This window comes from Xenopus laevis, chromosome 2S, assembly GCF_017654675.1.
Source record: "Xenopus laevis strain J_2021 chromosome 2S, Xenopus_laevis_v10.1, whole genome shotgun sequence".
NCBI classification, from domain to species: domain Eukaryota; kingdom Metazoa; phylum Chordata; class Amphibia; order Anura; family Pipidae; genus Xenopus; species Xenopus laevis.
In genome coordinates, this window is record NC_054374.1 from 64,092,424 (window position 1) to 64,111,515 (window position 19,092).

General features: G+C 41.8%; 1 protein-coding gene across 1 annotated transcript in view; it reads right to left on the reverse strand.

Moving 5' to 3' along the window:
• Nucleotides 1-19,092, reverse strand: part of elapor1.S (endosome-lysosome associated apoptosis and autophagy regulator 1 S homeolog) — a 51,608-nt gene that overhangs the window by 9,229 nt on the left and 23,287 nt on the right. Inside the window, exons 7-17 of the mRNA XM_018249390.2 lie at nt 18,255-18,404; nt 17,761-17,849; nt 17,492-17,669; nt 17,025-17,153; nt 15,915-16,005; nt 15,720-15,825; nt 13,088-13,225; nt 12,112-12,366; nt 2,548-2,721; nt 907-1,075; nt 711-801 (exon numbers count right to left, since the gene is read on the reverse strand). Of these exons, the coding sequence (XP_018104879.1) occupies nt 711-801; nt 907-1,075; nt 2,548-2,721; nt 12,112-12,366; nt 13,088-13,225; nt 15,720-15,825; nt 15,915-16,005; nt 17,025-17,153; nt 17,492-17,669; nt 17,761-17,849; nt 18,255-18,404 (1,570 nt within the window). The remainder of the gene's footprint in view (nt 1-710; nt 802-906; nt 1,076-2,547; nt 2,722-12,111; nt 12,367-13,087; nt 13,226-15,719; nt 15,826-15,914; nt 16,006-17,024; nt 17,154-17,491; nt 17,670-17,760; nt 17,850-18,254; nt 18,405-19,092) is intronic.

Here is a 19,092-nt window from a genome sequence, read left to right on the forward strand (position 1 = left end):
GCGTTAGCCACTTCATCCTTTAGTGAAACTGCCCCTATGAGAGATGGTCTTCCAGGATAATGGATCCCATACCTGTGCTGGGCATATTTTCAACTGGGAAATATGGCAACCAATTACAGGTATGGGACCTGTTATCCAGAATGCTCAGGACCTGGGGTTTTCCGGATAACGGATCTTTCCGTAATTTGGGTCTTCATGCCTTAAGTCTACTAGAAAGTCATTTAAACATTAAATAAATCCAATAGGCTAGTTTTGCTTCCAATAAGGATTAATTATATCTTAGTTGGGATCAAGTACAAGCTACTATTTTATTATTACAGAGAAAAAGGAAATCATTTTTAAAAATTTGGATTATTTGGATAAAATGGAGTCTAAGGGAGACAGCCATCCCAGAATTCGCAGCTTTCTGGATATCGGGTTTCCGGATAAGAGATCCTATACCTGTATATGTTTTTTCCTTGGTATCTCTAAAACATAAACCCCGGTGACATTAGCAGGGCCAAAAGTCAAGATGCACTTAAAATTATGAAATTTGGGGCAGAAAAAATCTAAAAATGAATGGGAGGAGTTAAAGTGAAAGTTGGTACAAGACCTATGTGTTGACAAAGAAAAGGAAGAGAGTGTGTAGGGCATGGCGGCATACACTTGGTCCATAGATTTTAAATAAGTTATAATGTGATAAAATGAAGGCATTATTATCAGTACTGTACCTAAAGTAGAAAATAATGTCTCGTATTCCTGCATTCTCTCCAGGAAACAATTGTGCAGAAATATTACCAAGAGTTGTGGCAGTTGTCACACCTGATAGAAACAAAATAGGAAAACAAAAAATATAATTTCTCCCTAAATGCAGTCCACTAAATGCACTGAAAATTATATAATTATTTTAAGGCACACAAATATTACCAAGTAGATGATCAGCAATGCTGACTGGTTGAGATGACATTGTGTGTCCTGATGCATCTGATGGTACAATAACAGACTGACAAATGTAGGAAGTCACAGTGTTCCATGATTCTGTCTCTGTCCCTCTGCCACCCAATACATTATCCACACAAGATGCCAGCCTTTTCCCCTAACAGGAGGAAACAACAAATTTGCATGTAAGACAGTGTAATGGAGCATATACAAATAAAGAATTCCAGTGCATTTTACTTTTACCAATATGCCATGGGACTGTGGAACCTAATGTCAACTTATTAGGCATACTAGACTTGTGGCCAATAGGATGCTATGTTAATTAAGTGTACCAGAGGTATTCGCTGGCATTCCCAAAATAGCATGCCTCTTTGGAATGTCTTCTGTATAAGGTACAAAAGAGGGACATAGAGAAATGCCAATTTAATACTATTTTAAAAGGGTTTAAATAATGTAGAAAACATTTAATTGTGCTGAATTAAAATTTTCCTTTAAGGAAAGAGTCAATCATAAGTGGTCACTTCCCACTGGACATAGGCATCATGATGCAACTGATTTTGGAAACAACTGATGCTCTGTCAGCAACCCCACAAATTAGAATTGACAAATAATGTGCATAAGAACTTGATTTGCTTTATGAGAAAGATACAGTAAAAGTAAAAGCTGAACATTTTTTTTATTATTATTATTATTTTTATCAATAATAAAGAATAATTAACTGTAATGGAACTATGGGGATTGAGTGGTACCCTAGCGTTGTAAATTGTGCATCTACAAGCTCTAACTGTACGTTTATATGGTTCATAGCAGTGTTGGACTGGGGGTTTGGGCCCACCGAAGCCTCCAACTTAAGGGCCAACCACCCCCATTATGAACTCCTGCAAATTTCAGGCAACCCGGGGGGAAGGGTGTTTGGTCATGAGCCAGCAGAACATGTCTTAAGGCACAGGTCTTTAATGCTAAAGGGCTTCAGTTACCATGGGCTGATACAGCGGCTGACTGGTACAGTACCCCCAAAACATTATGTGCAACCTTTCTGTCCTACTTCTTTGATACACTTTAGTTCTCCTTTACTAGACAACCATTATTCTGTGTGTGGAGCCAGCCAACACTTTTTACTGTAGATCAGTGATCCCCAACCAGTAGCTCCTGAGCAACATGTTGCTCTCCAACCTCTTGGATGTTGCTCCCAGTGGCCTAAAAGCAGGAGCTTATTTTGAATTCCAGGCTTGGAGACAGGTTTTGGTTGCTTAAAAACCAGATGTACTGCCAAACAGTCTCCTGTAGGCTGCCAGTCCTCATAGGGGCTACCAATAGCCAATCACAGCCCTTATTTGGTACCACCCAGGAACATTTTCCATGCTTGTGTTGCTCACCAACTCTTTTTAAATCTGAATGTTGTTTACGGGTGAAAAAGGTTGGGAACCCCTGCTGTAGATGATCATTATATGTGTAAGTGTGTAAAACATCCATTTGACTGATATCCTCCCTGAAAATGTTCTTCAGTCTGTTTGGGAAAAGTACTGCACAAACTTCTCTTGACTAAATTATACACAATAGGGAAATTGGGCCATCTGGCCAAACAGTTAGATAACCTGGCAATTATTCCCAGAGTTGCCAATCACAGACCTGGTTTCCACAAAGACTGATGCTGAAGTTATGATTATATCTCTTGCCCTTGGTGGTAAAGCTCGGTGGCCCAGAGAATGATGTCACATTAGGAAGAGAAGAGAAATTATATTTCAGCTGCCCCTTTCCTGCTGGTACAGTCAGTAAACAATCACTAAAACATGCTGAATGTGCCTGGGAAAAATGGGAAAATCAAAATGAGTTGAGAAATAATATAAACTATTACACAATTGTGATCATCAGTTTACATATCCCTGGTAGATTTCAAACATGGAGTCCATGCCAGACACCAACAAAGTTACAGATATACTGTATAGGACTAAGATTAAAGGAAACCTATGTCCCCAAAATTCATACTTAAGCAACAGATAGTTTATACCATATTAAGTGGCATATTAAAGAATCTTACCAAACTAGAATATACATAAGTTTTGCCCTTTTATATATTTTAGCTTGATTCCCCATTTTATGATATTTTCTGTGCTGCCTCAGAGATCACCTGACCAGAAATACTGCAGCTCTATCTGGAAAAAGCAAAAGATAGAGCTTTGTTTATTGGCTCATGCGACCTAACATGTATGGCTTGTTTGGTGCGTCTATGTGCACCGTGAATTGTAACATCCCAGGGGGTGGCCCTTATTTCTTAAAGGGGTTGTTCACCTTCCAAACACTTTTTCAGTTTAGTTGTTTCAAGATTGTTCACCAGAGATAAAGACTTTTTTTCAATTGATTTCAGTTTTTTATTTTTTATAGTTTTTCCAAAACTGAAGTTTAAAGTTTAATGTTCGTGTCTCTGGTGTTTCCGTCTGGCAGCTCCGCAGGCCCGGATTTGTGGAAAGGCCACCTTGGCCCGGGCCTAGGGCAGCAGGATTTTAGGGGGGGGCATGCTGCCCAACCACACCCACATTGGTTCAAAAACACTGGGGATGTGCTGTAGATACAATCATTTTTTAAATTTCCCATGCGCCAATCGCCATTGCTCCAGTCCAGATGATGAAAATTTGCATGAATAAAGGGAAGGGGACAGGGGCGATGAATGGCAGTGGGCCTTGGGGCACCCACTATGTAAATCTGGCCCTGCAGCTCCATGATTCAGGAGCATTCTGAACTGTTACAATCGGATACATTTAGTGGCTACATGAGTTGATACATTTCTTAGCAGTATCTTTGCAATAGTAGCAAAGATCAATTCTAATAGCTGACTTTAATGAAATGCAGAGATTCTGACGAAGATAAAATAAATTATCAGCTAAATGTATCAATTTAGAACAGTTAAAGAGTTGGCAACCCCCCTCCCAGAGCTGCTTTAGAAGGTGAAAACTTTACACTTTAGTATTAGAAAAAATTAGAAAATACAAGATAGAAACTTGGAAACTAATTGGAAAAAGCAGTGGTGGGCCTTCAGCAAACTCATTTTAGGGTTTGACCTTTTATACCAGTATATGTTGAAATGGCTCATTATTTAGGGCCTCATGTGGCCTCTATATGTCCTGGGCCCACCTGCAGTCTGCTTCCTCTGTAGTTACGCCACTAGGAAAAAGTCTTTATTTCTGGTGAACAATATGAAAACAACTAAACTGGCAAAAGTGTTTGAAGGTGAACAACCCTTCAGGTTGAAAATGGTTTGTTTAGATGAGGCAGGGTTATTTATATATAAATAAATGTGATTGAACAATACATTTTTTTGTATTTTTAAGACCTGAGAGTGCGGATCTTATTCGTTGGATTTAGAATTAATTGATCGATGCTGCATTATTTTTATTATCGTGAGTGCCGGCTTCTCAGTGGACTGTATTTGGCTATTTTAGCCTGGCACCCATGCATTTTTTGAACATTTAATTAATACATTTTCATACAAAGCCTATACCATGAGTGGCATTGGAAATAACAGCTTGGATTGATATATTCGACATCCTCTATTGGCCTTTAACAGTTTGGAAAGGAAGCAGTTACCAGTATTCTCACAATGCAAGCTGATGATTCCCGTTGTTTTATCGCACTACACCTACCACTTCATCACCTGGGTGAAAGGAACAGACGGGTTGATTCCTGTCTGCATGGTTGAAAACAAGGTGAGCTGGTCGGAGATATACTCAGCCACAATGAGGAGGTGATGTCTGGTGTGTGTTTTACATATGTGTGGGGGAACCCATTGTCACCGGAAGGGACCGGACAGTGATCGACATCCAGATTGACAAGCATGCTCGCGAGATGGTGGAAACCTCCAGCTTTACACCTGTCCGCTGAGTGGTGACCGCTTGCCGACTCTGCGCCCAGACAGAATTATTGTGCTTTTTGCTCACACTCAGTGTGATGATGCATGCAGAGGCTGGGGATGTTGGCTGCTTTGTACAGAGTTCTAACTATTTATGTGAGCATAATGAGCACCCCTCATTGATGTGGAGCTCCCCCCGACACCTTCTAGATAGTCGTCCGTATAAACTGTTCAGTTAACCATAAGGCACACCAATATGGTTTCTGCACACTCATTATACATACAAGGAGATAAAGAGTAATATGGACTTTGTTACATGACGGGGACTCTGAACAGATTGGGACAATGGGACTGGCCTCGCTATTCACATTTTTCGTTTGGCTATTTTATTTTATTAATCATGTTTAAATTAGTGTGATATTGATATATACACAGCGTGTTACTTTACAAATATGATTTATGTATAAGCGTGATGCTAAGGAATTTTTTTGGGGTACTTATTTACACTTTCTCTTACGGCCTTGGGGGACACAGGAACCACGGGGTTAAGCTCCTCGCTCCAGGAGGCAGGACACATACTAAACAAAACAAAAGACTGGACTCCTCCTTCTCCCTCTATATCCTCTCCTGCTTAACTCCCCCATATCAGTTTTTTAGTGTCCTGCCAAGGAGGTAGGATGACCTCTAGGAGGTCCTACTAAAGGATACTACGGTCAACGATTAGCGTTGACACCCGGGGTGTGACAAGAGTCAGGGGCACTCCTGATCTCTAAGGTTAGCCCCCACCGCGGGATACCTCTGCTGGGGTCAGTAAGACTCATGGGAGCAGACCACCCATCACGTACCTGCTCCACGCCTCAGTGGAGCAGGTGATGGCCAGACAGAGAGGCTCAGGAGGGGGAGTCCCAGAAGACCCTCCGGGGGTAAGTAGCCAGCTGGTTGACAAGCGCACCTCCTTCCCCCTTTTCTTGACTCACGCTTGGCTTGGTCTCCCGTCTGCCTGCCTGCTGGGGGGGGGGCGTGGAGGGAGGGGGAGAGGAGGTCGGCGGTCCTGATCGTTTCGTCGATTGGCACTCTTTCCCCGTAGGTTCCACTTCCGGGTTACGCTGGCGCGTGCGTATGACGTCAGCGTCGGCAGGGGAATATCAGCCTCGGTGGATAGCGCTGGAAACCTTTTCGCGAGACGCGCAGGACGGAGCCTGGATTCTCTTCTCTCTCCCTCTGTGTTCCCTCTCCCGGTGCAGGTACGGTGGGTGGGAGGCGGCTTAGGCTGGGCAAGACTGAAGGGGAGCATGTTTCCCAGGGGAGGGAGAGCGAAGGCCTCTGCCTCGGTGACATATTTGGCATGCTCTTTATGCTCTGCAAAATTTTCGAAGGGTCAGGAGAACCCAGTGTGCGCAGCCTGCTCAGCTACAGAGGAACCATCAGTCCCTCCTGTACAATCAGACCATACAGGTCTTGGGAACATTACCCCTACTCTGACAAATGCTGGGGATTCTGTGGGGGCTACAGCATCCCTGCCCAACACTAGGGGGGATAGCCCTCCTCCTTGGGCGCTTCAGTTGTCCCAGTCACTGGCTAACCTGCAGGGAATCAATAATCTATCTGCCTCCCTGGACAGGTTTGTTAAGCACCTGTCGGTGCAGCCCCACTCTAGGAGCAGGAAGTCAGCTAGTAAAAGAAAGACTATCCTGTCAGCATCATCTGGGGAGTCGGCTGAGGAAGTGAGCGATACCGAGTTAAGTGAGGGAGAAATTTCCTCAGCCTCGTCTGAGGATCTTCCCGAGCCTGATAGGGAAGTCCCACATGATGTAGAGGGAATTATCTGGGCCATTAAGCATGCCTTAAAGCTAGAGGAGGCGTCGGGCCCAGGATCGGGATCCAAGGGTCCCTTTAAACGCCAGCGCAAACAAAATAACAAAATGCAGAGTTCCCTTTTCATGAGCAGCTGGGGGAGGTTATCCAACAGGAGTGGGATAATCCAGAGAAAAAGTTTCAACCTTCTCGCAGGTTTTCTCGCTCTTACCCCTTTGCGAAAGATCTCACTGACAAATGGGGGGTGCCGCCGGCGGTTGACGCTCCAGTGTCACGTCTTTCAAAGAACACAGCTCTCCCTGTCCCAGATTCAGCAGCCTTTAAGGATCCGACAGACAAACGACTGGAGGGGTTTCTCCGCTCCATCTTTACTTCGGCAGGTTCCACTTTTAGACCTATCATTGCTGCAGCATGGGTTAGCCGGGCAATGGCTGACTGGGCGCAGGAAATTCTGGAGGGTCTAAGGGTTAATTCTTCTAGATCTGTATTATCCTCTCTGGCATCCCAGATTCTGGACGCGAATGCCTTCCTGGGAGATGCTCTTCTAGACTCTCTTCACACAACAGCCAGAACGTCGGCCACGGCAGTGGCAGCACGCAGAGCACTCTGGCTTAAGCACTGGACAGCCGACCTCAGCTCCAAAAAAGCTCTGACGGCCATGGCTTTTAAAGGAAAGCGTCTGTTTGGTGAGGAGCTAGAGAAGATGATATCCCAGGCCACAGGGGGGAAGAGCACGCTATTACCCCAGCCAAGGACCCGCTCCACTACAGGACAGAGACGGGGCAGGTTTTTTCGTGGCTCAGGATTTCGTTCTTCAAAAGGTTCCCCACCTCCTGTCTCAGGACGTTCCAAGGGTAGATCCCAGCATAGGAACCGTCAGGGGTGGCAGCCTCGCAAGAATCAGCAAAGGACCCCAGTGGACAAGTCCTCATCCCTATGACGGGACAGGCCCTCCGGGGCCAGACCAGGCGGTAGGGGGACGCCTGCAATGGTTCCGGGAGGTGTGGCACCACAAAGTAGCAGACGCTTGGGTTCGCGAACTGGTGGCAGATGGGTACAGGATCGAGTTTCAGTCACGACCCCCAGAACGTTTTTTCCTTTCAAGGGTTTCCCCAAGGAATCCAAAGAGGGAAGCTTTTCTCAAGGTCATTTCAGACCTACTACATGCGGGGGTTATAGTTCCTGTTCCATTGGACCAACTAAATCAAGGGTTCTATTCGAACCTATTTATCGTGCCCAAAAAGGATGGATCATTCCGCCCAGTTTTGGACTTAAAGTGCCTCAACAAGTTCATCAGGTACCGCCGGTTCCGCATGGAATCTATCCGTTCGGTGATCAGATCTCTGAACAGAGGTGAATTCCTCGCATCCTTGGACATAAAGGATGCGTATCTGCATGTTCCCATTTGGCCAGGCCATCACAAGTACCTGCGTTTCGCCTTTCTCCAGCGGCATTATCAGTTTGTGGCCCTTCCCTTCGGCCTGTCGTCGGCTCCTCGGGTCTTCACCAAGATCATGGCAGCCATGACGGCAGTTCTGCGTTTGCAGGGCATATACATTACGCCATATTTAGACGATATACTGGTGAGGGCAGCATCTCTGGAGGAGACGCAGGAACATCTGGCAATCACCATCAAGACTCTGGAGCAGTTCGGATGGCTAATCAACAAGAAAAAATCCTTTCTCGTTCCGAAACAGGTCATGCTATTTCTGGGACTGATATTCAATACAGATGCTCAGTTAGTGATACTTCCTCAGGAGAAACAGGAGAGGTTGCAGTACCTGTCCAGACAGCTTATCCAGATCAGGTCTCCCTCTGTTCGGCTTTGCATGCAGGTACTGGGGTATATGGTATCAACCATGGAGGCGGTACCTTTTGCACAGTTTCATTGGCGTCCTCTTCAGTTGTGCATTCTGCGGAATTGGCGGAAGAAGGAGTCGCTAATGCAGAGGATCGATCTGGATCAGTTGACACGGCAGTCTCTGCAGTGGTGGACAAACCCCCGAAATCTAGACGGAGGTCGGCGATGGGGAGAGACTCAATGGGTAGTCATTACCACCGACGCAAGCTTATTGGGATGGGGAGCACGGTTCGCTCAATGTTCGGCCCAAGGAAGATGGTCTCCAGAGGAGTCCAAACGGTCAATAAATGTCTTGGAGCTTCGGGCCATTTACCTAGCATTGCGCCATTGGGAGGATCAACTGACAGGTCTTTCAGTGCGCATTCAGACAGATAATGTGACGGCAGTCGCATATATAAATCGCCAGGGAGGAACTCGCAGCTTCGCAGCCTGGACAGAGGCGAAAAGGATTCTGTTCTGGGCAGAGACTCGAATTCCAGAAATTTCCGCGGTCCACATTCCGGGAATTCAAAACTGGGAAGCCGACTACCTAAGTCGACACCGTCTAGATCCGGGAGAGTGGGAACTCCTTCCGGAAGTGTTCGACATGATTGTGCACAGGTGGGGACAACCGGAGGTCGATCTGATGGCATCTCGACACAACAAGAAGGTGCCAAGGTTCTTTGCCAGAAGCAGAGACCCACAAGCATCAGGAGTGGATGCGATGACTATGCCATGGCAGTTCCGATTAGCGTACATCTTCCCTCCCTTGCCCATGATACCACGGGTAATCAGGAAGTTTCGGCACGAGAGACTGAGTCTAGTAGTCGTGGCTCCATATTGGCCCCGAAGAGCCTGGTTCACGGACCTCGTATCCCTATCCGCAGGAAACTGGTTCCATCTTCCGCGACGTCCGGACTTACTTCAGCAGGGTCCAATACTACATCACAATCCAGGTCTTCTGACTTTGACGGCATGGCTGTTGAAACCGCCATCCTGAGAGAAAAGGGTTTTGCTGACACTGTGATTAACACAATGATCAAGGCAAGAAGGACATCGTTAGCCAAGGCCTACTACAGAGTGTGGAAGGCATATGCAGCATGGTGTGAACCCAGAGGAGTACCATTCAACGAGCTTGATTTATCGCGGGTGCTTCTGTTCCTGCAGAAGGGTCTCGAAGGGGGTTTGAAACTATCATCTCTAAAGGTGCAAGTTTCAGCCCTGTCAGTTCTCTTTCAGGACCGGCTGGCCTTAAAGGAGGACATTCAAACTTTTTTCCAGGGTGTGGCCCATATAGCCCCACCTTTTAAACAGCCGGCACCAGTGTGGGATCTCAACCTAGTATTAAAATCTCTTCAGGATTTACCATTCGAACCTCTGCGGACGGTGGATTTACCTTCCTTGACCTGGAAGGTAGTGTTTTTGGTGGCCATTGCCTCGGCCAGAAGGGTCTCTGAGTTAGGGGCACTTTCCATGACTTCGCCGTTCTTAGTGTTTCACCCAGACAAGGTAGTTTTGCGGACTAGACCCTCCTTCCTTCCCAAGGTGGTATCGAGTTTTCATGTGAATCAGCCAATTGTAGTACCTTCCTTCTATCCGAATCCGAGAAATGAAAAGGAGACTCGTCTTCATTCGCTGGACGTTGTCAGGGCACTGTCAACATACATAGAGAGAACGGCTTCAATTCGGAAGTCAGATTCCTTGTTTGTGATTCCCTCAGGGCCCAGGATGGGGACAGCGGCGTCCAAGGTGACAATTTCGCGATGGATCAGAGAGACGATCAGTCAGGCATACTTGGTTGCCCACAGGAGTCCCCCGAAGAGAGTCAGAGCCCATTCGACTAGGGCCCTAAGCACTTCATGGGCATGGAGGAATGATGCTTCTGCTGACCAGCTGTGCAGAGCTGCTACATGGTCCTCCGTGCACACCTTTACAAAATTTTATCATTTCGATACATTTTCATCTGCCGAAGCTAGCTTTGGCAGAAAAGTCCTGCAATCAGTCATAGATTCAGACTAACACAGGCACTGGTCTTCGTTTCTTCCCTCCCTCAATATGGGATTATGGGACTGCTTTGATAAGTCCCCGTGGTTCCTGTGTCCCCCAAGGCCGTAAGAGAAAAGGAGATTTTAAGTAGAACTTACCGTTAAATCTCTTTCTCTCTAGGCACTTGGGGGACACAGGAACACCCTCCCCGAAACGTTCCCCCGATTTGAGGGTTTACAGGGGAAACTGTTCCCCTGATTCTTGTTTCTAGTTTGTTTATTTCATATAGTCCTTGTTATGGGCTTGTTATTGAAACTGATATGGGGGAGTTAAGCAGGAGAGGATATAGAGGGAGAAGGAGGAGTCCAGTCTTTTGTTTTGTTTAGTATGTGTCCTGCCTCCTGGAGGGAGGAGCTTAACCCCGTGGTTCCTGTGTCCCCCAAGTGCCTAGAGAGAAAGAGATTTAACGGTAAGTTCTACTAAAAATCTCCTTTTTGAATTGGGCATTATCACATAGTGAGGTACACTACAGGATAATATTGTGTTTTATGAATGGACTTCATGCACATATATATTTATTGATTTATTTAATGAGTTCAGTAGGTATATAGTTACCACACAGGTTTTTTTTTTAAACACTTAGTTTTGGTTAATTAGTTCAGACACCATAATTAGAACATTCTTATGAGTGATTATGGGTGGGTAACCTAAGTTTGCAGAGCTATACATGTGTATATTCAGTGACTAGTGTCATGGAGAGGTGCTGACAGGGTGTTACTGAAAGAGCAGTGAAAGGGTGCAGACGGTGCTGGATATGTGGTATTGGTATGACCAACCATACATAAGGGGAATCTAAGCCTTGCTGTGGGGTTAATGATGCATACAAGAATCATCCCGTAACATAACGATTGGGAGGGCTTGGTCCCTGTTCATTCTAAACATGACTCAAAGAATGATACTAGTAATATAAGTAACATTGTTTATTGCCATTATTGATACTAAGTAATATTACATTGTATCTTGTTTTTATTTTTAGTTCAGATTGAATGTCTTAACTAGGATTTTACAAAAGTTCTGAAAGTTCTGAATATGTAGAAGTAGCATGCTATGTATGCATTGCTTGTATTTTATATTTAGCCTTTAGGGGAGTCGCTTAGTAGTGATGATACTGACATGTCAAAGATTCATTGGCTGTTTTCATGCAATGTATTTAAAACAGGTTTAACCCTAATTAGACACTTTGAGAAAAATGTCAATCTGTGATTGAATGCCGGCTTCTCGGTGGAATATATATATATATATATATATATATATATATATATATATATATATATATATATATATATATATATATATATATATATATATATATATATATATATATATATATATATATATATATATAAAATAAAGACCTACATTGTTTGGGGGTATCGTTTTCCTTTCACAAACACACCTATGTACCATACTGTCAAAACATTTATACAGATGAACTATGAATACTTTCATCATCTGTATAGCTATATGCCTCATTAAAATGCGAATTAGTAACATGATATTCTCTGAATGCTAGATATCAATGTATTGAGATTTATTGTTAAAGTAATTAACAGTTTAATTTCCTCTTTTATATTGTTTCTGTTTTCACAATATGATTTTTGTATCAGGTCAAGTCTGTTATTGCCCAGTAGTCATGATATTTACTTACATCATTGCTTTGTGTCCCTGGGCCACACGGCACACAGGCTTCCACTCCATAGGGTTGGTGTGCGTTTAGTATTGTATTTGATGGACAAAGGGTGCAACTACTTGTTTTCTTGTCAATGTAATGCCCTGGAGGGCAAGAGATACAAAGAGAGTCTGTGCCTAGAGCACAAGGCTGGCACCAAGATGCTACACCATCCTTTGTATTGGTAATATTAATAGAATAAATCTTAGCCACATCTTCTGTGTACTTGCGACCCTGCAAACAGAAAAAACGGTATAACATAAAAACTAGAACTACTTTATTCTGCACTAGTGAAAGCATACAGGGGTCGTTTACCTTTTAATTAACTTTTCTATGATGTAGAGAGAGGTATTCTGAGACAATTTGAATTTGGTTTTCACTTTTTTTTATCTTTAGTTTTTAAGATATTTATAGTTTATTCAGCAGCTCTCTAGTTTGTAATTTCAGCAATCTGGTTGCTAGGGTTCAAATAACCCTAGCAACCATGGACTGATTTAAATAAGAGACTTGAAAATGAATAGGAGAGGGTCTGAATAGAAATATGAGTAATAAAAAGAAGCAATAATAATAATTATTTGTAGCCTTGCAGTGCATTTGTTTTTAGATGGGGTCAATAACCCCCATTTCAAAGCTGGAAAAAGTCAGAAGAAGGCAAATAATTCAAAAACTATAAAAAAAAAAGAAAAGATTAAGGCCAATTTCAAAGTTGCCTAGGATTAGCTATTCTATAACATAGCAAAAGTTCATGTAAAGGCAAACCACCCCTTTAAGTATCATGGAACACTGGAATTATATATCTAGAGCACAAAATCAGATATATATTCTGGGAAAATATACATGTACACAAACAGTATACTGATACATTGTAGAACAAAAACAGAGAAATTAATTAAAGCAATTATTTAAGACCTGGAATGTGAAAATGCCACATAGCAGTAAAATGATTCCTACTTACCATTTCTCTGACACTGGTTCTTTGGAACGCCCAGGTGAAGGTAGTGTTAGCATTCTTTTGTATACGATAGGTATATGATTGCTTCTCCTGAGTACCTACCCAGTTCTTTACAACTGAGCTCAGCTCTGAATTCACAGCCTAAGAATAAATCCAAATTGACATGTTTAATGACCCTGCAGTAGATTTTACTGTATTCAATCTTTATTGCTTATCCTTCTTTTCAGGCCCTTCTCTATTAAGTGTACATTCTGGCTTCCAGACTCCTGTCTGGTTGAATAGAGGAATGTAAGCATTAGCAACCAGAAAGCAGTCATGCATCATGCAAATTAAAGTCAATTATACCCTTAATAAAGGTATCTGGCAAAGGACAAATAGAAAAAACTCCTACAATCAAAATACTGACCTATAAGGTAAATGTTACTACCAAAACAAAGGAAACATATGCATAAGATTCCTCAATGCACTTCCGTCCAGCCATAGTATAATTGTCAGAATAGGCCTTTTTAGAATTCACCAGATAACCTGACATCAATGACTCTCACAACAATTAGATATAGGCAGTGTTAAATTGAACAGGGACTATAAAGACCTATGGTAGGAATAAGAAAGGACTGATGGAAAAGGTTCTTGGCTGGGCCAGCTAGGGCCCACAGAAGATCATCTAGTGCCCAACCTTGCATGGTACAACAGTCTATTAAATCCGAGAATAAATAGGCATTAAAGTCAGGGACTATGCACTCAGTGTTGCATATACTTCATGATTTTCACCCAAACATCAGTGTAAAAAGTGTCAAGAAATTATTTGCTTAGTTATAAATCTGTGTTGTTCTCCTTATATGTGATCGAATGCAATCTGTCTCCTTTACTGAAATCACTAAGGAAATAATGCCATTATTTTACAGGCTGAGATGCTGAAGTGTGTGATTTTAGGCAGTTCCTATTTAAAACAAATGAAGGCACTCATTTGAGTTACTAAGAAATACTGCTGGCAAATTCTCTGTGTGACATTGCTGTAAGAAAAGAGTGAATGTGATACAAGTTCAGGTTATAGATGGAACGGTTGCTGTGTTCCAGGGTCTAATTTTATCACCTTGACTACAGCTATTTTTCTATAACGAGAGAAAGAGAAAAGTAAAACTTGTTAAAATATCGGTCACTAATACCCTTAGCTTCCTCCCCACCAAAGCTATTTTTAATTTCAAATCTTTTCTTATTGCTGCTGTTTTTATATTAAAGCACAACAGATAGTATGGCAGCAGAATAAGAGAAGCACTATGCCACCACTGTAAATGTGCAACTCTGGGTTTCAAGTCAGAAAGATCAAATGGATTAAAGGATTAAATGCTATATCTTGGCTCAGGCCCAGACCGGCAATCTGGGGGTTCTGGCAAATGCCAGAGGGGCTGCTGTATGGTTCCATAGAAAGTTACCATATAGGGGGGTGGGGGGGCTGTTTGGCCCTCTGTGTACTTGGAATGGCAGGGCCCATTTTGACTCCCAGTCCTGGCCTGTCTTGGCTTCTGCATCATGCAAGAAACAAGAGTTCTAACCTCTCCTTTTATTTGCTTTATAATCCGTAGGTCCATTGAATGCCCTGATTTTTGATGCTGTGCCACAATACAGCAATTCATCTGTGCTGTACTTAATAGAGGCGCAAAACTGCACCTTAAAATTACATCTTTATTTCACACTACTCTAGGCCTGGCTTACTCCATCAAAGTCTGTTTACACCTCTTTTATGGCAAACTTTTATAAATACAGTATATAAACATTTCAATTTGTGAATTGTATAATTGAATAAACTAGTAATTTTACCAAACTGAAATGTTTGCTTATTAATGAAAAAATTTGAATAAAAAAATAACTTGATCTAATAGAACCTTGGAAAAAATCTCAAATGCATCAAATTCGTAATCTATTTATCATTTTCAATGAGTTTACAAACTCTCAAAAGAAATATGAAAAAATTCACCAGCTTTTAGATGCCAAAGATTTCAATTTGTATTTTTAACATTTTTTGTGATTAAGAAAATATTGAACATTCAATTTTTGAAAAAACTAATCCAAACTGTAAAAATGTGAACTGAATGTTGATAAGTCAGCCTCATATACTACCAGCAGTTTAAGGTGATGGCAGATGGCATAATTTATACTTTGCTAGGTAGGCAAAAAATTTGTGCATGCTAAAATACAACATATTGTCACTTACATATCGCATTTATTAATGTTGCTCGGATGGAAGTTGGCTGCATGCAGAAATGCAAAGGTCATTGACCAGAAGGTAAACAAAGTGCACCCTTCACATACTGCACACAAACGAGGAGCACAAAATATACACTAATGCCCTGCCTGTTTTGTGGCGATGACCATAATGACACATGTGCTATAACTTTTAGGTAGAATTGTTAGCATTTTGCCTTATACTCCCAGGTCCTACCTCATTTGTAAAATCTACTACCTATTTTATAATGCCTTTGTCAACAGATACAAAGGAGGAGAAAAGTAAGCTCTGCAGTGATTTGTATTTAACTCCACAGCATACAAGTTGTTCCAGTAGGAACAAGATGCCAGAAGCACATTCATTTACTCAGATTTTTTTTTCTCAGTTCACCTACTTCAGTGTATAGCCTACCATCATAAAGTAGAGCTGGCAGTTCACAGAACATGTCATTTGAAATACGATTGTAATGTGGGAAACCTCTTTATTTTCTGCATCTTGTGTAACAGATCGTGGGTGGCTGCAAGAGAAATATGAAAGAGAATGACAATCATTATACTTGCTATTGGTTCTGTGTCCAATCTGAGCACTGATCTCATGCCTTATTACCTGAAGCTGGGAATATTCATAGTGAGCACTATGTAATCATTGTCTGAAGATCCTGCAGATGTGTAAATATAATCACCAGCTACCTCCCATCCTGTAAAAAAGAAGAGCTGTTAGCATCAGGGAAAAAAAAGATATTAGCTTGGACCCTTTGAAATGACTCACATGCTTAAAACTCTAAAGGTCAATTGTAAAAGTCAATGGTAAAAGACTTCATGGGTGAGTTAAACTGCCATGTTGACCAGAAAAAGTGGCAAAATGCTATGACTTGCTCTTTTATTAGCATAACAGCTGTGCTTTATTGGTAAAAGGCACAATAAATCCAAATAATAACATAACTTTTATTTTATGCTCCTTTACTAAAAAGTAAAAAATATCACTCTGTACCGCAACCATTCTCCTTCAGAGTTGCTATACATGCTAAGATTTGGTTTGGCTGTTTTGCCAACTTTAACCATACTTTCGATCCTGTGCTTTCAGAAAGCACTTCACACTGGAACTGCTTTCATATAAGCTATTGTTTCTCCTCCTCAATGTAACTGGAGGAGTTGCAGTGGGATTTGAATTTTCATTATTGAGAGCTGTTTTCATATCTATCAGGGAGCTGTTGTCTTGTGTCAGGGAGCTGTCATCTTCCCATTGTTCTTCTGATCTGAGAGAAAGGCAGGAGGTTGATATCACTCCAACTTGCAGTGTAGAACTAAAGAGTGACTGAAGTTTTGTAGAGCAGAAGTCACATGACTGAGGGCACCTCAACATGTCTAGCTTCATATCAGCTTCATATCAGCTTCAAAATGAGATATTAAAAAATCTGCTGGAGCAGCATTATCAATTAATGCATTTGGGGAAAAAAACATATTTTCCTATAACCCAGAGTCAGTGTATGGAGCATTCTGTAACTATCACTTGCACCAAAGCAGGCATACATTATAATGTTCCCTTTAGGCTTTCTGTGCACACAGTTGGCAAACTAACAGATAGTGCCACTAGTTTAAAGGGATGGAGTCATGCTGCAGCAGTAGCGGATTCCCTTTAATGCACATTTTACCATAAAAATTGATAGAACTTAGAAGAGTTCAACATTCATACAGTGGAACATTTGTAATTATTTACCTGATTCACCCTGGTACTCAAAATTGATTCCACTCATCACTGTGCTCTTCATGTTGGTTGGAAGAACATTCCACCACTTGTACTCAAATCCTAAAACAGCTTCTGTTCCAACTGGGCAGCTACTACAGGCTGCAGGAAGTTTACATGGAAAAGAGAATTTAGAAAATAAACCATTGTGTTTACAGAAAATTTCACAATGCTTTGCACCCTTATATGCATCTAAATGTATGAATCGATTGTAGAACCTCTTTGCAGTGAATTTATTATGATGCACACTTGTTAACCTAGCCAAATGTATCTGCTTGTGATTTGACAACTCCATATTTGGAACTGTATAATGTGAAAGATATATTATATGACCGGAAGCAGAGTTTTTTTTTTTATGAAAGGGGAAATAAATCATGTGAAGACTGACATTTTTGCAGTTTTAAATGGGAAAGCCAAGATGTCTGTATATCAGAACTTACTAGTGCCATTTGAGAATGAATCTTGAGGGCACGGTTCACAGGAACTGGAGTTTGTCTGGTGGAAGCCTGGGTTACAGGGAGGACACTTCTTTTTAACAACTGAGGTTGGCAGTGACACAGAGTTTTTCACACTCTCGCTGCACATCTTGGGCTCAATCCATTTGAACATCAGTTGGGTCTAAGAGAGAGATAGATCGTGTAACTTATTTTTATAGCAGGAGCAATACTCACTTACGAGTCTTTAATAGTAAGAAATGTTTGTTACTTGCCTCCCCATTGGCATCACAAGGTGTATGTGTGTAGAAATAATCTTTGTCTGTACAAGGAGGACGTGGGTTACAGGAAGAAGAACCAGAATCTAAAAAGAAGGAGTGGCACTTAATTTAATAAAATAGCAGATGCAAATATGCCATGGGGTTCCCCTGCATCTGCTGGCGCACTATGTGTGATTCATCTGAAGAGATCAGTGGGGCCAGGGTGCATGGGCCCTTGGCACAAAGAGCAGCTAAGGACACAAGTATTTTTAAAGGGGTTGTTTACCTCTTCATGTGGTATTGTGCAGTGATTTTTCAGAAGCTATTAGTATTCAAAGCTACATGCATAGTGACTATACTGCACCATACAGAAAAGTCACTGTCACAATATTCTGACAATACTGGAATGATTGCTACCATATTAAATTATGCCACATAAATGTTCATGCTTTGCAAGCCAGTTCTGAAAAGCCAAAGTCTGAAATAAAGCAAGATATGTTATAATTTACCTGAATATTTATCTGGGTCGCATGAGATGCAGGAAGAAGCTCCTCGGTTAGAGTATGTGTCTTTTGGGCACACCTGGCAGGTGGATGTTCCGTTGGTAGATGCAAATGTGCCTGGCTTACAGGGGAAACATTCTGAAGTATAGGCAGCACCTGTGATTAAAAAAGCCCCAAACATTACCAGAAACCAAAAGTTCTAAGGGTGCATTTAATGCACAATTACAGTATGCAAAGTGTATATTTGGGCACATGTTTTTATCCTTAGTAAAACAATTTTCAACCATAGTTCCAGCATCATTGTGTCCGCTAGTGGGAGTTGTGCTTAGTGCAGTTTAATGCACTAAAATGCATTTAAGTGAATATTCTTTGAGGTATATTTATCAAAGAGTGAAGTTAATAGTGAAGTTCCGCCACTAGAGTGAAATTCCGCCACTCTCCATTCATTTCTATGGGATTTTTATAGGCGTATTTATCAAAGGGTGAACTTTCACTTCACCCATAGATAAATACGCCTTTCAAAATCCCATAGAAATGAATTGAGAGCTGCGGAATTTCACTCTAGTGGCGGAACTTCACTCTGATAAATTTACCCCTATAAGTGCATTTCAAGTGCATGTTTCAAAAGGTGGAGCACATTTCATGTTGACAGATTTAAAGAGGTTGTTCACTTTTGAGTTAACTTTTAGTATGATGTAGAGAGTGATATTCTGAGACAATTTACAGTTGGTATTCATTTTTTATTATTTGTGTTTTTTTTATTATTTCACTTTTTGTTCAGCAGCTATACAGTTCAGAATTTCAGCAGCTATCTTTTGCTATGGAACAAAATACCTTACCACTA